The following is a 16,013-nucleotide window of genomic DNA, read 5'->3' as shown; positions in this document are numbered from 1 at the left end:
ACTAAGTTTTTGTTTCATTAAGTAATTTTGTATTGTGGTGTGATTATGATCAATAACGATAACACATTTTTAGCATCTAAGTACATCTAGGTAATGTACTCTTGACATAAAAGTTATGGCACAATAAATTCGTTTTTTATTATTACTGCCACCCACAGGACAAACTGCGCATTGCACCCAAAATTGTTTGGTGTGATGATTCCAAATTTAGGGGTGGGGTTAAATTTGTTGGGAGCACTGGCCCCTCTGCGCCCCTGAACATGGGGAACAGACTTCTACAGATCAGGCCAGCAACATCTGCGCCTTAAATCCACAGTAAAGCTGCTCCCGTTTACTGCAAACCATCTTACTGAGTCACATGAGTGGGCTTGAGTGTTTATAGATTCATAGTTGATCGCAGGTCAGTGTGTCGGGCTCGCGCGTGATCAGGCGCAGGTAATTCCCGCGCTAAGAACAGACCGGAGCTTGACGGTGATCCCGCGAGTGGGATTTGTCAGAGGGCTCGAACGGTGTGTTGCGTCCCGCACGTTCAGCTTACATGTCAGTGCTTGTGTCGGGACCGGTGAGCGGTGTCTTTCCCCTCTCTCACACAGTCTCGGTTTCCCGGTATACGGTGTGGTGATGGGGAACGCGTCCGGTATGACTGTAGAGGAGCTGAGCGCGTGCGAGTCCCATCAGTGGTACCGAAAGTTCATGACGGAGTGTCCGTCCGGTCAGCTCACCTTCTACGAGTTCAAGAAGTTTTTCGGTTTGAAGAATCTGTCGGACTCATCAAACGCGTACGTCAAGACCATGTTCTCCACATTCGACATAAACAACGTAAGACAAACATTTATTATTCTATTATTTACCCTGTGCAATTACCATAGTTTACCCGATGTCACTTTATAGTTTTTGGGAAAATAAAAACACTATAGAAATGTTATTTAATCTATTTCACACGTGCAGTAACAGACACAGAAGGATTGTTATAATAAATAAATACGCTTTTAAAGAGATATAGATGTTAAATGTGGCTTAATTGCACCATCATATCTTTGCCACAATAATACAAATATTTGAAGGACAGTCGTAAAAATAGAATGATACAATCCTTAATATCTCTAGTCTTAAATGAAGTAACAGTCAATTCATTTAAAATCAGTTATTTGTCAAATATGACAAAACACTGGCAACACACCAGTGACACAATGAAAAGATCGACATCCTCCGATATTAATGACCGATATTAATGATATTAGAAATCACTGGCTTTGAGTGTTTATAAAATCTGCTTTAGAAAACCACTAAATTGAAAAATGTCATTGTTTGCTACTACTACGTTGCTGGACTAAGAGGGGGACATTTATGACTGTCCTCTGCTATTAATAAACACAAAAATCATTTTCTTTCCAAATTATCGGCCTTATCTGTAATTAAGCAAATAATGTATTTGTCACTGTACCAATAACTTCAGCACCTGCCAGATACAGTACCTGACTAAAACACACAATAACAAATGCAATTTATAATCATGAAATGTGTGTTAATAAGTGATATTTTATGCACAGTAACTTAATGAGCAGCTTTTATTAAAGCTTGTTCACTCAATGTCATCAGTGGTGTTACTGATTATCACTGAGGAGCTAGCGACAGTAACACCAGCGACATTAAGACCAGCAAAGGTAACACCAGCAACAGTAAGACCAGCGACAGTAGCACCAGCGACGGTAACACCAGTGATGGTAGCACCAGCGACAGTAACACCAGCGACGGTAGCACCATACCAGGGACGGTAACACCAACGACGGTAACATCAGCGACGGTAGCACCATACCAGGGAAGGTAACACCAGCGACTGTAGCACCAGGGACGGTAACATCAGCGACAGTAACACCAGTGACGGTAGCACCATACCAGGGAAGGTAACACCAGTGACGGTAGCACCATACCAGGGACGGTAACACCAGGGACGGTAACACCAGCGACTGTAGCACCAGTGACTATAGCAACAGCGACTGTAGCACCAGTGACTGTAGCACCAGTAACGGTAACACCAGCGACTGTAGCACCAGCGACGGTAGCACCAGCGACTGTAGCACCAGTGACGGTAACACCAGCGACTGTAGCACCAGTGACGGTAACACCAGCGACTGTAGCACCAGCGACGGTAACACCAGCGACGGTAACACCTTTGACGGTAACACCAGTGACGGTAACACCATTGATGGTAGCACCAGCAACTGTAACACCAGCGAATGTAGCACCAGCGACTGTAGCACCAGCGACTGTAGCACCAGCGACGGTAGCACCACCGACGGTAGCACCAGCGACGGTAACACCAGCGACGGTAGCACCAGCGACTGTAGCACCAGCGACTGTAGCACCAGCGACGGTAGCACCACCGACGGTAGCACCAGCGACGGTAACACCAGCGACGGTAGCACTAGCGAATGTAGCACCAGCGACTGTAGCACCAGTGACTGTAGCACCAGTGACTGTAGCACCAGTGATGGTAGCACCAGTGATGGTAGCACCAGCGAGGGTAACAGCAGCGACGGTAACACCATATTAAAGCGATCACGAGGAGGTTACCCCATGTGACTCTACCCTCCCTAGTAATCGGGCCGATTATGTTGCTTAGGAGACCTGACTGGAGTCACTCAGCACGCCCTGAATGACTTTTATTGAGGTTGATATAATTGATTAAAAACAAATATTGCCTAATTCATAACTAAAATAACTCTTCAAAGAACGTCGTATTTAAGTATGCGAATACATTATGCCTAAACAGCTTATTTAAAGTGAACACTTTCTGTGAAGGCTGGAGACAGAAATATGGACATTTTTGTAGAATGACCCTATAATTACCTTTACCTATAATAGGTATAATTATAATTATTTAGTTCTCTTGCTTCTATGGGGTCATTGAGACTCATGAAGGACATTTAAAGTGTGCAATTCAATATCATTTTTGCTTATAATCATCCCACAGAAAATATGAATGAGAGTGTGTTTGATCAATTCTCATTGTTCAATGTTTCAGTTTTTCTTCAATGTTTTTTAGGGTATTTTAAATCACAAAGAGATCCTAAGGGCCCCTGACTCGCGGATGTGAAATCTTGTGGCATGACGGTTCAGTTAGTGTCAGTGATGAGGCGCCGTCACCTCATGTCCCCTTTGAGTTCAGAGGATTGAGTAATGAGATCTGTTTTAATACGGTAACTCAGATAAACTGTAGCACTGCACAGGTCAGAGATCTGATTTAAGACCCATCAGAGCGCTTAATCTGGTTACCGGATGGGTTTATTGTCCTCAACGACCGCTGAGTTATTTCTGAACGCCGCTTTCATTCATTTTATGACAAATGTGTGTATCAGGAATTAATGTCTCTATTACAGACATGATTTGGGATTATATTGGGATTACATCTGATTTGAGAATGTATCCCAGTCTTTCGCTTAGCAAAAAGTACCGTAGTAGTACCATGGTATTTTTGATAGTTGCAATGGTACATGAATTTCACACATCATAGTTCAATAGTAGTACCATCTGATGCCACCAGTGTACCATTGGATCAGCACAGGATTACTTTATTTAGGGTTACTCTGGTAAATTACCATGGTAACCATATTTATCACTTTTGGTTCCACCGTACGCATGTATTTTCCAACCTTTTAAAATGGGTCCATTTAAAAATAATTTGCATGGAGCCAAATTGAGAGCCCAATATCTCTGGGGTTTAACCATATAGGGCCTTAAAAATTAAGGTACATCAAGGAAAGTTTATTCTGAAGCAGAATATTGAAGGATATTAAGATATATTTAAGACTTCTAGAGTTATAGGCACGCCAACTTTGGAAAAACAACAGACAAAAAGTGTTTCCCCCATATTTGGACTCACACCGTTGGCATATAATGCAACAAGAGGTGCTGAAGTCAGCTGATATTAGTAATAGATCTACTGATCTCTGCTTAAACATAAAATCAGGATGCTGACACCTTTCTAAGGTGATTTTTTGACCTGTAGTTTTGCTCCAAAATCATGGTTTTCGACCATTGAAAATCAGTGAAATTGAACAATTTCTGGATGAAGCCTCATTGAGAGCCCCAAATCTCTGGGGTTTAACCATTTAGGGCCTTAAAAATTGAGATACAAAAAGCAAAGTTTATTTTGAAGCAGAATATTGAAGGATATTAAGATATCTTTAAGACTTCTGGAGTTATAGGCACGCCAACTTTGGAAAAACAACAGACAAAAAGTGTTTCCCCCCATATTTGGACTCACACCGTTGGCATATAATGCAACAAGAGGTGCTGAAGTCAGCTGATATTAGTAATAGATCTACTGATCTCTGGGTAAAAATAAAATCAGGATGCTGACACCTTTCTAGGGTGATTTTTTTTACCCGTACTTTTGCTTTTAAATCAGAGGCAAAAATGATCATTTTGACCACCCTTCTACAAAAATAATGGATTTCTCAGTAAATATCGATCCATTTTGGCATTCCTCATGATTTATGTTCATACTTCTTTAGGCAAAGTATTAATAACAATCTAAGATTTCATCTGAGTTTCTAAAATGTGGCTGATCTGACATAGATTAACCCGTATAGAATGAATGCAATAATGCACTACAAACAGCACTATGATTGCACATGGGTGTAGTAATGACCAGTACTGGCGAATCAGAGTCATTGTGGCTGAAGGAGGTGGGACGTTAAGAGTGGAAGTGGGGTGCTGTGACAGAGGGGGCGGGGCACTGTTAGTGTGGGGTGGGGCATGGCTGGATTTCCCTCTTATGATATTTAAACACACTAAACTATAATCTGTCTAATCTCACCTGCTCTATTTCTGTGGCCGTGAACTCAATCTGTGTGAAACAGCTTTTACACTGCATACATAAACACATTTATAAATAAACACATAAAAGCATACGTGCAAGAACGATGCTGAGCACATGCAAGTCAAAATAAAAGTGATGGAAGCAACTTCTATAAATACAACAACAACTGGTTTCCAGTATTCCTGTATATATATGTATATATACATGTTTGTTTGTGTTGTCAGGACGGGTTTATTGATTTCATGGAGTATGTCGCTGCTCTCAGTCTGGTGTTGAAAGGGGGTGTTCAACAGAAACTGCGCTGGTACTTCAAACTGTACGACGTGGATGGCAGCGGATGTATCGACCGAGAAGAACTGCTGCTAATATTCAAGGTTATATCCTGTAAAAAACTCTTTGATTGTGTGTCGTGTAGAGACACCTGCTGGTTTCCATCATCACACACAGATTACAGCACTAACACTCTCCATCTGTTGAGTGTGTGTTGAGCATATTACTGAAAATCATCTTATTCTTTGAGTCTTTGTAAGAGGATTGTGTGCAGTTGACGTCTTATATAACACAGAAAACATCAAACATGCTGCGTTCTGCGATTGTTTCTCCACTTTCAGGCGATTCGCGCCATTAACGGAATCCAGCAGGAGATGTCCGCGGAAGATTTCACCAACATGGTGTTTGACAAGATCGATCTGAATGGAGACGGTAAGGTTATGTATCAGTGTAATAAAGAGATGTCGCTAATCGAATGATAGTAATACATGTGTGTGTTCAGGTCAGCTGTCTCTGGAGGAGTTTATGGACGGTATTCAGGGAGACGAAATGCTGTTGGAGATGCTGACCCAGAGTTTGGATCTGTCTCATGTCGTCAATAAAATCTACAACGAGATCAACTCCGAATAACAGATGGACAAACACAGTGAGGATCAGGACGACTAAGACTTATGATTTATCCTCGAGTGAAGCAACACATCACCTCATGTGTTCATCTCAGCTGATTATTCTCATACACTTTAAGTATTAATGCAGTAATGGACTAGAGCAACACGGTATTTAAGTGCACTTAAAGATGTCATCACTGTGGTCATCTATTCAATGGCACCTGTAAAACAATAAGAGCTGTTCAGCTCTGTGATGTATATTTGTGGAACTGTTATTTATATAAAAACTGTTTAATTAGATATTCCTCATGATATTATATTATGTTCAGCAGGGTAGTTTTGTAATGTTACTGTAATTTTACACTTCCCTTTTCAAAATAAAACAAGAAACTGTTAGTTGTGTTGTTTTCTATACAGATTTCAGGGGGACTTTTATTTGTTTGTATTCATTAATATCATCCTTTACAGGAGTTACATGCACAGCAACTGTTGTTGTGCACTCAGAGCAAAATATGTGAGCGCGGGAAAGTTAGTTTGACGTTCGACATCCGGTTTGGCAGATATAAGGGACCGTCTGAAAACTCCAGTCACTACATTAAAACATAAGAGATGTCCACTCATTCAATTCATGTGCAAGTTATACATGAATAAAAACTCTGAATGTTCTTATAACTTCCCAGAGGACAGATAGACACACTACAGATGAGAGATCAATTATACAAGTAGGCCTACAGTAATCATTATTTTAGAAAACAATCACTAAAATTCACCAAAATTATATTTTCTCATTTTAAATGCTGTTAGTTTGTTTTTGTTTTTTCGAATTTTAGTGATTAAGTAGAAAGTCCTTCCATCCTCTAAAATTGATTACTGTACTTGTATAATTGATCATACTGTAATACTCTCACCTGTAGTGTGTCTGTCTGTCCTCTGGGAAGTTATTAGAACATTCTGAATGTGGAAATGTATGTTACAGTTTGTTTTTATTCATGTATAACTTGCACATTAATTGAACGAGTGGACATCTCCTGTGTTTTAATGTAGTGAGTGGAGGTTTAAGACGGTCCCTTACATCTGCCAAACCGAATGTGAAACTTTCCCGCGCTAAATCAGTGAGGCCAACGACATCCGGCTGGACAGTGAGAATGGCACGAAAAGAGCGGGAGAAACGGAAGAGAAAGCAGGCAGCAGCGTCATTGTCGCAGAATATTAAATATATGTTCAAAAAGATGCCAAACAGGGTTCTTATACTTGGTCAGCAATTTGACAACATTGTAGTAAATATTATCAGTGCATCGAAAAGCGTGCTCGGTAAGATACCAGCACACAAGCGCATCCAGCACAGTTATGCATAAAAAACACCAAAGTGAAATTTGAACCACATAATTAAATACAAAATGAGGGGGAAAGTGCAAAAAGGTCCGCTTAAAAAAAGAAAAGAAAAAAAAGAAAACCCATGGCGCCATCTGGTGGAAAGTGGAAAATGTTAAAAATGTAAATATTGACCTCAGGGCTCCAGAATGAAAGAATAATATCATATAATTCATGATTTTATGCTTTAATGTCACTGGGATCAAATATTACAGTTGTAATGGGTTTCATATTTACTATGAGGGGGAGGGACAATCTCAATCCAGAAGGCATTTTATTGGACAACAATGTGGACACGCCCCTGCAGACTAGAGTCGTCATCAATATCTTTGGTCTGTTTTTTCCAGAAGAGAATGCACATTTTAAAAACATTTATGTGAAGTAAAAGACAAAAAACTCAAATTTGTACTTAAAAATGCTTTATATATGAGCCAAAAAACATTGTATACTAACTAGGAATACCATGTTTTTGTTTGCTTGTTTGGAGATGATGTCATGGTAATGCCATGTTTTACTGTGTTCATTCGATTGTGATGCTTTCCAGATCAAAAGATCTAAAACAGACGTCTCGGAGATGTATGTGGGCTGGAATGACAATAAATTGACTTCTGTAAAACACCTGTAATGTTCCATGAAGCGTCTTGGAGTACCAGGTGGTAAATTAAGATGGTATTTATTACATGGAGTACTGATGGTACCATGGCACTTTGATATGTGCATAGTACTGAAATTCAATGGTATTTGCATATTACTTTAAGTTACTTCTAAGAGTACCATGGTTGTGCAATGGTACATTATAGGACTTTTATATATATATATTATAATGCTGTACTATTACCAGTCACAGTACAGATTTTAAGGGTATTTATAATATCTGTTATTATTATATATATATTATTATTTATTAAGAACAATGACTGTGTGGGGATTCCCGCGCGCTTGTACACAGGTGTGACTCACTGAGGCTCGTGACGTCACGCGTTACCGACAGTTTCGACAGACGGTGAAACTCACGCAGAGATTCAAACAAACACGAAACACACTTTACACCGATACACTGCGGGTGTATTTGCTGAACATACGACGGAGCCTTAATTTAAACACATTATAGTTCTGACATTTAATCGTATTTGTGGATAATTCAGCTGTTGAAGGCCTCAGGATTCGTGTTTTTTTCCCCAGGTAAGAAGCGCGAGCGCTTCCTGAAACCTGCAGGTGAGACTCATTATATATTCAATCATAGATATCTTTATATATATTAATATTTATGTTGTATTTTAACGCGCATTCCAGCAGTCCAGAACGCTCAAATCAACTTATTTGCAGACTTTAAGCGTTTTATTAATTTATCTGTTTGTTTACTCGCATGTTCGACCCAAAATGTCGCTTAGTTTCCATTTAAAGTCTCTGTGTTGGCTTTATTCGGCCTTTGTTGTGTATATGTTTTTATCAGATTGTTTAAAATAAATGAGTCAGTTCAGATCTGACGAATTGAAGAGCTGTATAATAATAATAACAACAATAAAAACTTTTATGGGACTTTTTAATCAGTGTTTACAGCGGAGTCCACCTATTTATTTATTTATTATTTTAACCCCTTTCCACCCCAAATTTACATGCCCAATTCCCACTACTTAGTAGGTGCTTGTGGTGGCACAGTTACTCAATCCGGGTGGTGGAGGACAAGTGTCAGTCGCCTCCGTGTCTGAGACCATCAATCGGCGCATCTGATCACGTGACTCGTTGTGCATGACACCGCGGAGACTCACAGCATGTGGAGACTCATGCTACTCTCCACGATCCACACACAACTCACCACACGCCCCATTGAGAGAACCACTAATCACCACCACGAGGAGGTTACCCCATGTGACTCTACCCTCCCTAGCAACCAGACCAATTTGGTTACCCCATGTGTCTCTTCCCTCCCTAGCACCCGGGCCAATTTGGTTACCCCATGTGACTCTACCCTCCCTAGCAACCGGACCAATTTGGTTACCCCATGTGACTCTACCCTCCCTAGCAACCGGGACAATTTGGTTACCCCATGTAACTCTACCCTCCCTAGCAACCGGGCAAATTTGGTTGCTAAGGAGACCTGACTGGAGTCACTCAGCACCCCCTAGATTCAAACTCGTGACTCCAGGTGTGATAGTCAGCGTCAATACTCGCTGAGCTACCCAGACCCCCCACAATGGAGTCCACTTGTGAAATTTGTCATTTCAAATAATGCATTGATAACAGTTAACATTATTATAATTTAATTCTATGACTATACATACCCCTGTGAGGCGTTTTGATGAAGTTTGATGAAGTCATGTGTGTTTTTACCTCTTTACAGAAGTGGCATCATGTCTTCTCACCCGCGTCGTGTCCGCCTGAAACCGTGGCTCGTCGCTCAGGTGGATAACGGGACGTTTCCGGGTCTCATGTGGCTGGACCGTGACGCCAAACGTTTTCAGATTCCATGGAAACACGCGACGCGTCACACTCCGCAGCAGGAGGAGGAGAACACCATCTTTAAAGTGAGTGAGACCTAAAATACTGCAGGATTCAAACTAAAGCTGGGCGAGAAAATTACATAATTGACTATGTTTGATATCGATCTCAATATCTATGTATTTAAGTCACAAGTTTGAATCCAGGGTGTGCTGAGTGACTCCAGCCAGAGGTCTTCTAAGCAACCAAATTGGCCCGGTTGCTAAGGAGGGTAGAGTCACATGGTTATTACTTGCCAGGAAAGCTCATTCTGATTGCGCTGCACTTAAAAAAACATATTGAATCATTGCGATATTCATTGTACTGCTTCATTTAAAAATTATAACAAACATATAATTAAAATTCAATATTTCGCCCAGCCCTAGTTCAGAGAGATGTGTGTGTGTTTATCAGGCGTGGGCTGTGGAAACCGGTAAATATCAGGAAGGTGTTGACGAACCGGATCCGGCTAAATGGAAAGCTCAACTGCGCTGCGCGCTCAACAAGAGTCGAGAGTTTAACCTCATTTACGATGGAACTAAAGAAGTGCCCATGAATCCACTGAAGATCTACAATGTGTGTGATATTCCTCAAACGCTCAGTAACCCAGGTAACACACACACACACACACACTAACTAATCCAAAACCATGACAAACACACTCACGATTCTTGTCAATCTTTGTATTATTATTTCGGCAGTATATACACCGTGCTCTTTCTCTCAGGTTCAGTCCCGACATATGAGACTGATGGTGATGATGATGACGTTCCCGACACCCCAGAGCCCCCTCCTCCATACCCACCCCACGGTAATGTATCAAAATTATAATTAGTTTCTGCAAAGGTACACACAGCGGTGCTACGACTCCAGAGGCTGCTCAAAACTCTACAGCGCCACAGAGCTCTATTCGCATCCTTTTCCATTAAACTCGACCCCCATCATTATCAAAGGACAGACATGATTTACTCTAGCCATCACTGGATGATATATTGTGTATATTTATCTTTCATATCGCCCACACAATGTGTTTTCAGTTACAAGTATGTCTTTTCGTGGTTGGATGGCTTCAAAGCTACATGCTGAGAAATGTAAAAAACAATTCTAATAGCCAGGTCTCCTTAGCAACCAAAATGTCCCGGTTGCTAGGGAGGGTAGAGTCACATGGGGTAACCTCCTCGTGGTCGCTATAATGTGGTTCTCGCTCTCGGTGGGGCGTGTGGTGAGTTGTGTGTGGATGCCGCAGAGAATAGCGTGAAGCCTCCACACGCGCTACGTCTCCACGGTAACGCGCTCAATTAACATGATAAGATGCGCCGATTGACGGTCTCAGACGCGGAGGCAACTGAGATTCATCCTCCACCACCCGGATTGAGGCGAGTCACTACGCCACCACGAGGACTTAGAGCGCATTGGGAATTGGGGGTTCCAGATTGGGGAGAAACAAACCCCCCAAACACTTCTAATAGTTCAGTTTGCGCACCGGTTTCATACACTAACCTGCAAACTCGTAAATGTCAATGTTCATTTTTGAAGTGCAAAACGTTTGTAACATTTGTATGTATGATGATGAGTAGATCCACAACTTAGTTTAGACTGCTTCCTGTCTGGTGCGGTTTCAGTAAATATTATATCGCCCCCTTGTGGTCTCCCAACACTATTACGGCAGACAGAATTTAACAGAAGCCCAACGGAGTGATATGGAAAGCACACAAATGTATATGTCGGCTAATGTTAATACAGTTTATCCATGCTTCAAATAATATATTGATAGGGTTTTAAAAAGCAGAAATATGAAGCTTGTGTTTTTGTGAACTCTTATAAATGATTATACACAATCAGCCACAACATTAAAACCACCTGCCTAATATTGTGTAGGTTCCCCTTGTGCCACCAAAACAGCTTTGACCCGTCAAGGCGTGGCCTCCTCTAGACCTCTGAAGGTGTCCTGTGTTATCTTGCACCAATATTTTAGCAGCAGATCCTGAAGTCCTGTAAGTTGCGAGCTGGGGCCTCCATGGATCAGACTTGTTGGTCCAGCACATCCCATAGATGCTCAATCAGATTGAGATATGGGCAATTTGGAGGCCAAGGCAACACCTTGAACTCTTCGTCATGTTCCTCAAACCATTCCTGAACAATTTTGGCAGTGTGGCAGGGCGCATTATCCTGCGGAAAGAGGCCATCAGGGAATACCGTTGCCATGAAGGGGTGTACCTGGTCTGCAACTATGTTTAGGTAGGTGGCACGTGTCAAAGTAACATCCAAATGAATGCCAGGACCCAAGGTTTCCAAGCAGAACATTGCCCAGAGCATCACACTGCCTCCGTCCTCCTGCCTTCTTCCCATAGTGCATCCTGCTGCCACCTTCTTCCATTGCCATGGTCCAGTTCGGATGCTCACGTGCGCTTTGTAGGTGCTTTCGGCAGTGGACAGGGGTCAGCATGGGCGCTCTGTGGGTACACAGCGATGATGCACCGTGTGTTCTGACCCCTTTCTATCATGGCCAGCATTACGTTTGTGCTACTGTAGCTCTTCTGTGGGATCAGACCAGACGGGCTAGCCTTCGCTCCCCATGTGCATCAATGAGCCTTGGGCGCCAGATCACCGGTTGTCCTTCCTTGGACCACTTTTGGTAGGTTCTGACCACTGCACACCGGGAACACCCCACAAGACCTGCCGTTTTGGAGATGCTCTGACCCGTCATTTGTCCCTTGTCAAAGTGGCTCAGATCCTTACGCTTGCCCATTTTGCGTTCAACACGTCAAACTCAAGAACTGACTGTTCACTTGCTGCCTAATATATCGCACCTCTTGACAGGTGCAACTGTAACGATAATCAGTGTTACACACTTCACCTGCCAGTGGTTTTAATGTTGTGGCTAATCAGTGTATATATTCCCTATCGACAGCATTTGTGATAATGTCGATTAGCACAGCGGATAATTTGTATCTTTAAAATGTTAGCAATAAACGTACAGGAAATATATAAGCATTTTTTAGTTCTAGCCTGCTTGATAGTATTCAATGTAAAAGGGGTAAGTGGAAATTGGTCTTCTATCGATAAAGCTTAAAGACCCCATGAAATGGTTTGACGAGTACAACTGTCTTTCCGGTTTTGAAGTATTTCCTATTTAAACAGGAAGTTGGGGATGATCGCAATGCTAACATGCAAATGCAAAATCCCAATTTGTTCAATCTGGAATCGTTCTTTTATATCTGTAGGGATGAATTCTCCGCTGGCTCCGGTTTGGACTCCTCCTGGTTCCGTCTCACCGATGCAGCCGCCCAGTTGCCCGCCTCCTTCTGTGGAGGCGTGGCTTAAGAAAGAGCCGCAGGACGTAGAGATGCAGGCTCCGCCCATGGAGCTGCAGACGCCCGTTACGCTGATGAACACCTTCTTTGAAACGCCAGAGACGTGGATCAGCTCTCTACCCAGTATGACATCATACACGCACTGATGACACAAGTGATTCCAATACACACAATTCAGTGTTTTTGTGGGTAACATGAAATCCTGTTTCTTTCAACAGTGACTGATCTAGAGGTGCAGTTTTATTACCGCGGTAAAGAGGTGTGCCCTCCGGCCATCGTGAGTAACCCGCAGGGCTGTCGGCTGTTTTACGGTGATCTGGGACCGATGATGAATCAGGAGGAGTTGTTCGGTCCCATCAGTCTGGAGCAGGTGCGATTCCCCTCCACCGAACACATCAACAACGAAAAACAGCGTCTGTTCACGAGCCGTTTGCTGGACGTGATGGACCGCGGGCTGATCCTAGAGGTGAACGGGCACGACATCTACGCCATACGACTGTGCCAGTGTAAAGTGTACTGGTCCGGACCCTGCGCCCCCAATCCAAACGCGCCAAACCTCATCGAACGCCAACGCAAGGTCAAACTCTTCTGTCTGGAGTCGTTCCTGAGCGGTGAGTGTCAGACTAGGATGGAGCGAAAATATTCTGGGTTGTTTTAAATCACCGAAATATGAAAGTTCTGTAATTATTTACTCACCTTCATGCCGTTCCAAACCTGTATATAGCGGGGCGGGGGGCCATTGGGTAAAAATGAATAAAAACTCAGTAAATTGAAAGTTAAAACGAAATTAACTAAAATATTTGTGGTTGAAGGAGTGATCACTCATCAGCGCGGTCAATCGTCTGAACTGCCTCAGTTTGACATTCATCTGTGTTTTGGGGAGGAGTGGCCCGACGAGAGACCCAGAGAAAGAAAGCTCATCATGGTACAGGTGAGATTTACACGCATGACACCTGTCGCAAGCTCTTCTGACATCAGGGGTAGGACATGGGTTTCCCCTCTTTTTTCCTCAATTAGGAATGTCCAATTCCCAATGAGATCCAAGTCCTCGTGGTGGCGTAGTGACTCGCCTCAATCCAGGTGGCGGAGAACGAATCTCAGTTGCCTCCGCGTCTGAGACCGTCAATCCACGCATCTTATCACGTGACTTGTTGAGCGCGTTGCCACGGAGACATAGTGCACGTGGAAGCTTCACGCTATTCTCCGCGGCATCCACGCACAACTCACCACACGCCCCACTGAGAGCGAGAACCACATTATAGTGACCACGAGGAGGTTACCCCATGTGACTTCCTAGCAACCAGGCCAATTTAGTTGCTAAGGAGACCTGACTGGAGTCACTCAGCACGCCCTGAATTCAAACTCACGACTCCAGGTGTGATAGCGTCAACACTCGCTGAGATACCCAGAACCCCAAGATTAACTATTTTTAACTTGCCATCAAAATCCAGGGCGTGCTGAGTAACTCCAGTCAGGCCTCCTTAGCAACCAAATTGGCCCGGTTGCTAGGGAGGGTAGAGTCACATGGGGTAACCTCCTCGTGGTCTCTGTCCGGTGGGGCGTGTGGTGAGTTGTGCGTGGATGCCGCGGAGAATAGCGTGAAGCCTCCACGCGCGCTACGTCTCCGTGGCAACGCGCTCAAGTCACATGATAAGATGCGCGGATTGACGGTCTCAGACGTGGAGGCAACTGAGATTAGTTCTCCGCCACCCGGATTGAGGCGAGTCACTACGCCACCACAAGGACTCGGAGCGCATTGGGAATTGGGCGTTCCACATTGGGGAGAAAATCCCCCAAAACTATAAATAGTTCATCTTTGGTTGCGCATTGCACAAGTGTCAGTTTTAAAAAACAGCGGGCCAATCAGAAGTGTACATGTAATTCACCAATGCCGAGTCATACCATGTTCGGAAGCTCCATTAATTAAAGTTGACTTTTAGCCTAGCGCCAGCTAAGCTAGCCATAAACGATGCACTTGATATTTGTTGTTTTGATGTTTATAAACAGATATGTTGTTTATGTTTTTGCTATTGGGCTATATTTGTTATGTTTCCATTATGAAAGCAATGGCTAACAACATTTAGCTAGCCTACTATCGGATAATTCGCAAAAAACCTGTCCGTTCAAAGTGCGTCTAGAAGCACATGACAAATGTTTCTATATATTTTTTTAATCCTGTGTTTGCCCCTAGTGTTGATGAATTCTACGTGCGCTTGTGTTGCAGGTCGTTCCAGTGGTCGCGCGTATGATCAGCGAGATGTTTTCAGGCGACTGCACGCGTTCGTTTGACAGTGGAAGTGTCCGTCTGCAGATCTCGGTTCCAGACATCAAAGACAACATCGTGACGCAACTCAAACAACTTTATCGACTCCTACAGACGCCGTAGTGAAATGTTAGCGGATATGAAGTAGATTATAATCTGTGCTCACGTCCCAGCGACTGTTGGAGTGAGTTTAGCGTGTAAGCGACTGTTAATCATCAGCCAACGCGAGACGCTTTAAACCTCTAAAGGAATATTACAGATGTGCTTTTATCATTATCAGCTGTGCATAATATTGCTTTCTCATGAGCTTTTAACTTTCTGATTATTAATGTATGTTTTACTGCAGTTAATGACACATTTAATCGCTGCTTAATGTGGTTAATTCTGCACTTTGGGGTAAATATAATCTAGTTTTTAACCGTACTATATATCTGACGTCTCAGACGGACATTCATGTAGATTTCCGTAATATGTTTTTTGGATTTAGCGAATAAATGATTTTTATGAGATTTGTCTTTTTACTGTCTCCTGAAGGTTACACCACATGACACATTTTATTTTAACCCTCAGGAAAGTATTTGCCCCCTTTTATTTTTGTGTATTTTTTAATATTAAATAGTTTTAGATCTTCAAATGGGAAATAATATAAAACAAAGGCCACCTGAGCAAACACAAAACAAAATTTTTGTTTTTTATTGAAGCAAAAAAGTTATGCAACACCTATATCACCCATGTGAAAAACTAACTGCCCCCTTAAACTTAATAGCTGGTTGTGCCGCCATTAGCAGCAACAACTTTATCAAACGCGTCTGATATCTGGAGATCAGTCTTTCACAACACTGTGGGGGATTCTGTCCCGCTCTTCTTCACAGAACTGCTTTAGT

General features: G+C 42.7%; 2 protein-coding genes across 3 annotated transcripts; both read left to right on the top strand.

Annotated features, from left to right (window-relative positions):
- The first annotated feature begins 278 nt into the window (after positions 1-278).
- On the top strand, positions 279-6,086 carry LOC127639882 (guanylyl cyclase-activating protein 1-like). The gene is made up of 4 exons (XM_052122184.1): positions 279-819; positions 5,050-5,199; positions 5,437-5,527; positions 5,598-6,086. Exons 1-4 carry the CDS (start codon positions 622-624, stop codon positions 5,723-5,725), a joined length of 567 nt encoding a protein of 188 aa, XP_051978144.1. The 5' UTR covers positions 279-621; the 3' UTR covers positions 5,726-6,086.
- Positions 6,087-8,049: 1,963 nt separating this feature from the next.
- Positions 8,050-15,615, top strand: LOC127639561 (interferon regulatory factor 6-like). 2 transcript variants are annotated; one of them, XM_052121636.1, is made up of 8 exons: positions 8,050-8,256; positions 9,416-9,599; positions 9,967-10,162; positions 10,280-10,363; positions 12,777-12,989; positions 13,085-13,477; positions 13,679-13,797; positions 15,091-15,615. In XM_052121636.1, the coding sequence occupies exons 2-8, from the start codon at positions 9,426-9,428 to the stop codon at positions 15,250-15,252; spliced, it is 1,341 nt and encodes a 446-aa protein (XP_051977596.1). In that variant the 5' UTR covers positions 8,050-8,256; positions 9,416-9,425; the 3' UTR covers positions 15,253-15,615. The 2 variants fall into 2 exon arrangements, with proteins under 2 accessions (XP_051977596.1, XP_051977595.1); XM_052121635.1 differs by having other exon boundaries at positions 8,050-8,289.
- The last annotated feature ends 398 nt before the right edge of the window (positions 15,616-16,013 follow it).

This window comes from Xyrauchen texanus, chromosome 48, assembly GCF_025860055.1.
Source record: "Xyrauchen texanus isolate HMW12.3.18 chromosome 48, RBS_HiC_50CHRs, whole genome shotgun sequence".
NCBI classification, from domain to species: Eukaryota; Metazoa; Chordata; class Actinopteri; order Cypriniformes; family Catostomidae; genus Xyrauchen; species Xyrauchen texanus.
This window is presented reverse-complemented; position numbering and strand designations above follow the sequence as displayed.

What these genes read in the sequence shown, in the direction of transcription:
- LOC127639882 (XM_052122184.1), top strand. Translation starts at nt 622, where the DNA reads ATGGGGAACGCGTCCGGTATGACTGTAGAGGAGCTGAGCGCGTGCGAG. An exon ending in CCACATTCGACATAAACAAC is followed by an intron (nt 820 to 5,049) that starts GTAAGACAAACA and finishes TTGTGTTGTCAG; the next exon opens with GACGGGTTTATTGATTTCAT. An exon ending in AACTGCTGCTAATATTCAAG is followed by an intron (nt 5,200 to 5,436) that starts GTTATATCCTGT and finishes CTCCACTTTCAG; the next exon opens with GCGATTCGCGCCATTAACGG.
- LOC127639561 (XM_052121636.1), top strand. Translation starts at nt 9,426, where the DNA reads ATGTCTTCTCACCCGCGTCGTGTCCGCCTGAAACCGTGGCTCGTCGCT. An exon ending in TCAAACGCTCAGTAACCCAG is followed by an intron (nt 10,163 to 10,279) that starts GTAACACACACA and finishes TCTTTCTCTCAG; the next exon opens with GTTCAGTCCCGACATATGAG. An exon ending in TCTGGAGTCGTTCCTGAGCG is followed by an intron (nt 13,478 to 13,678) that starts GTGAGTGTCAGA and finishes TTGTGGTTGAAG; the next exon opens with GAGTGATCACTCATCAGCGC.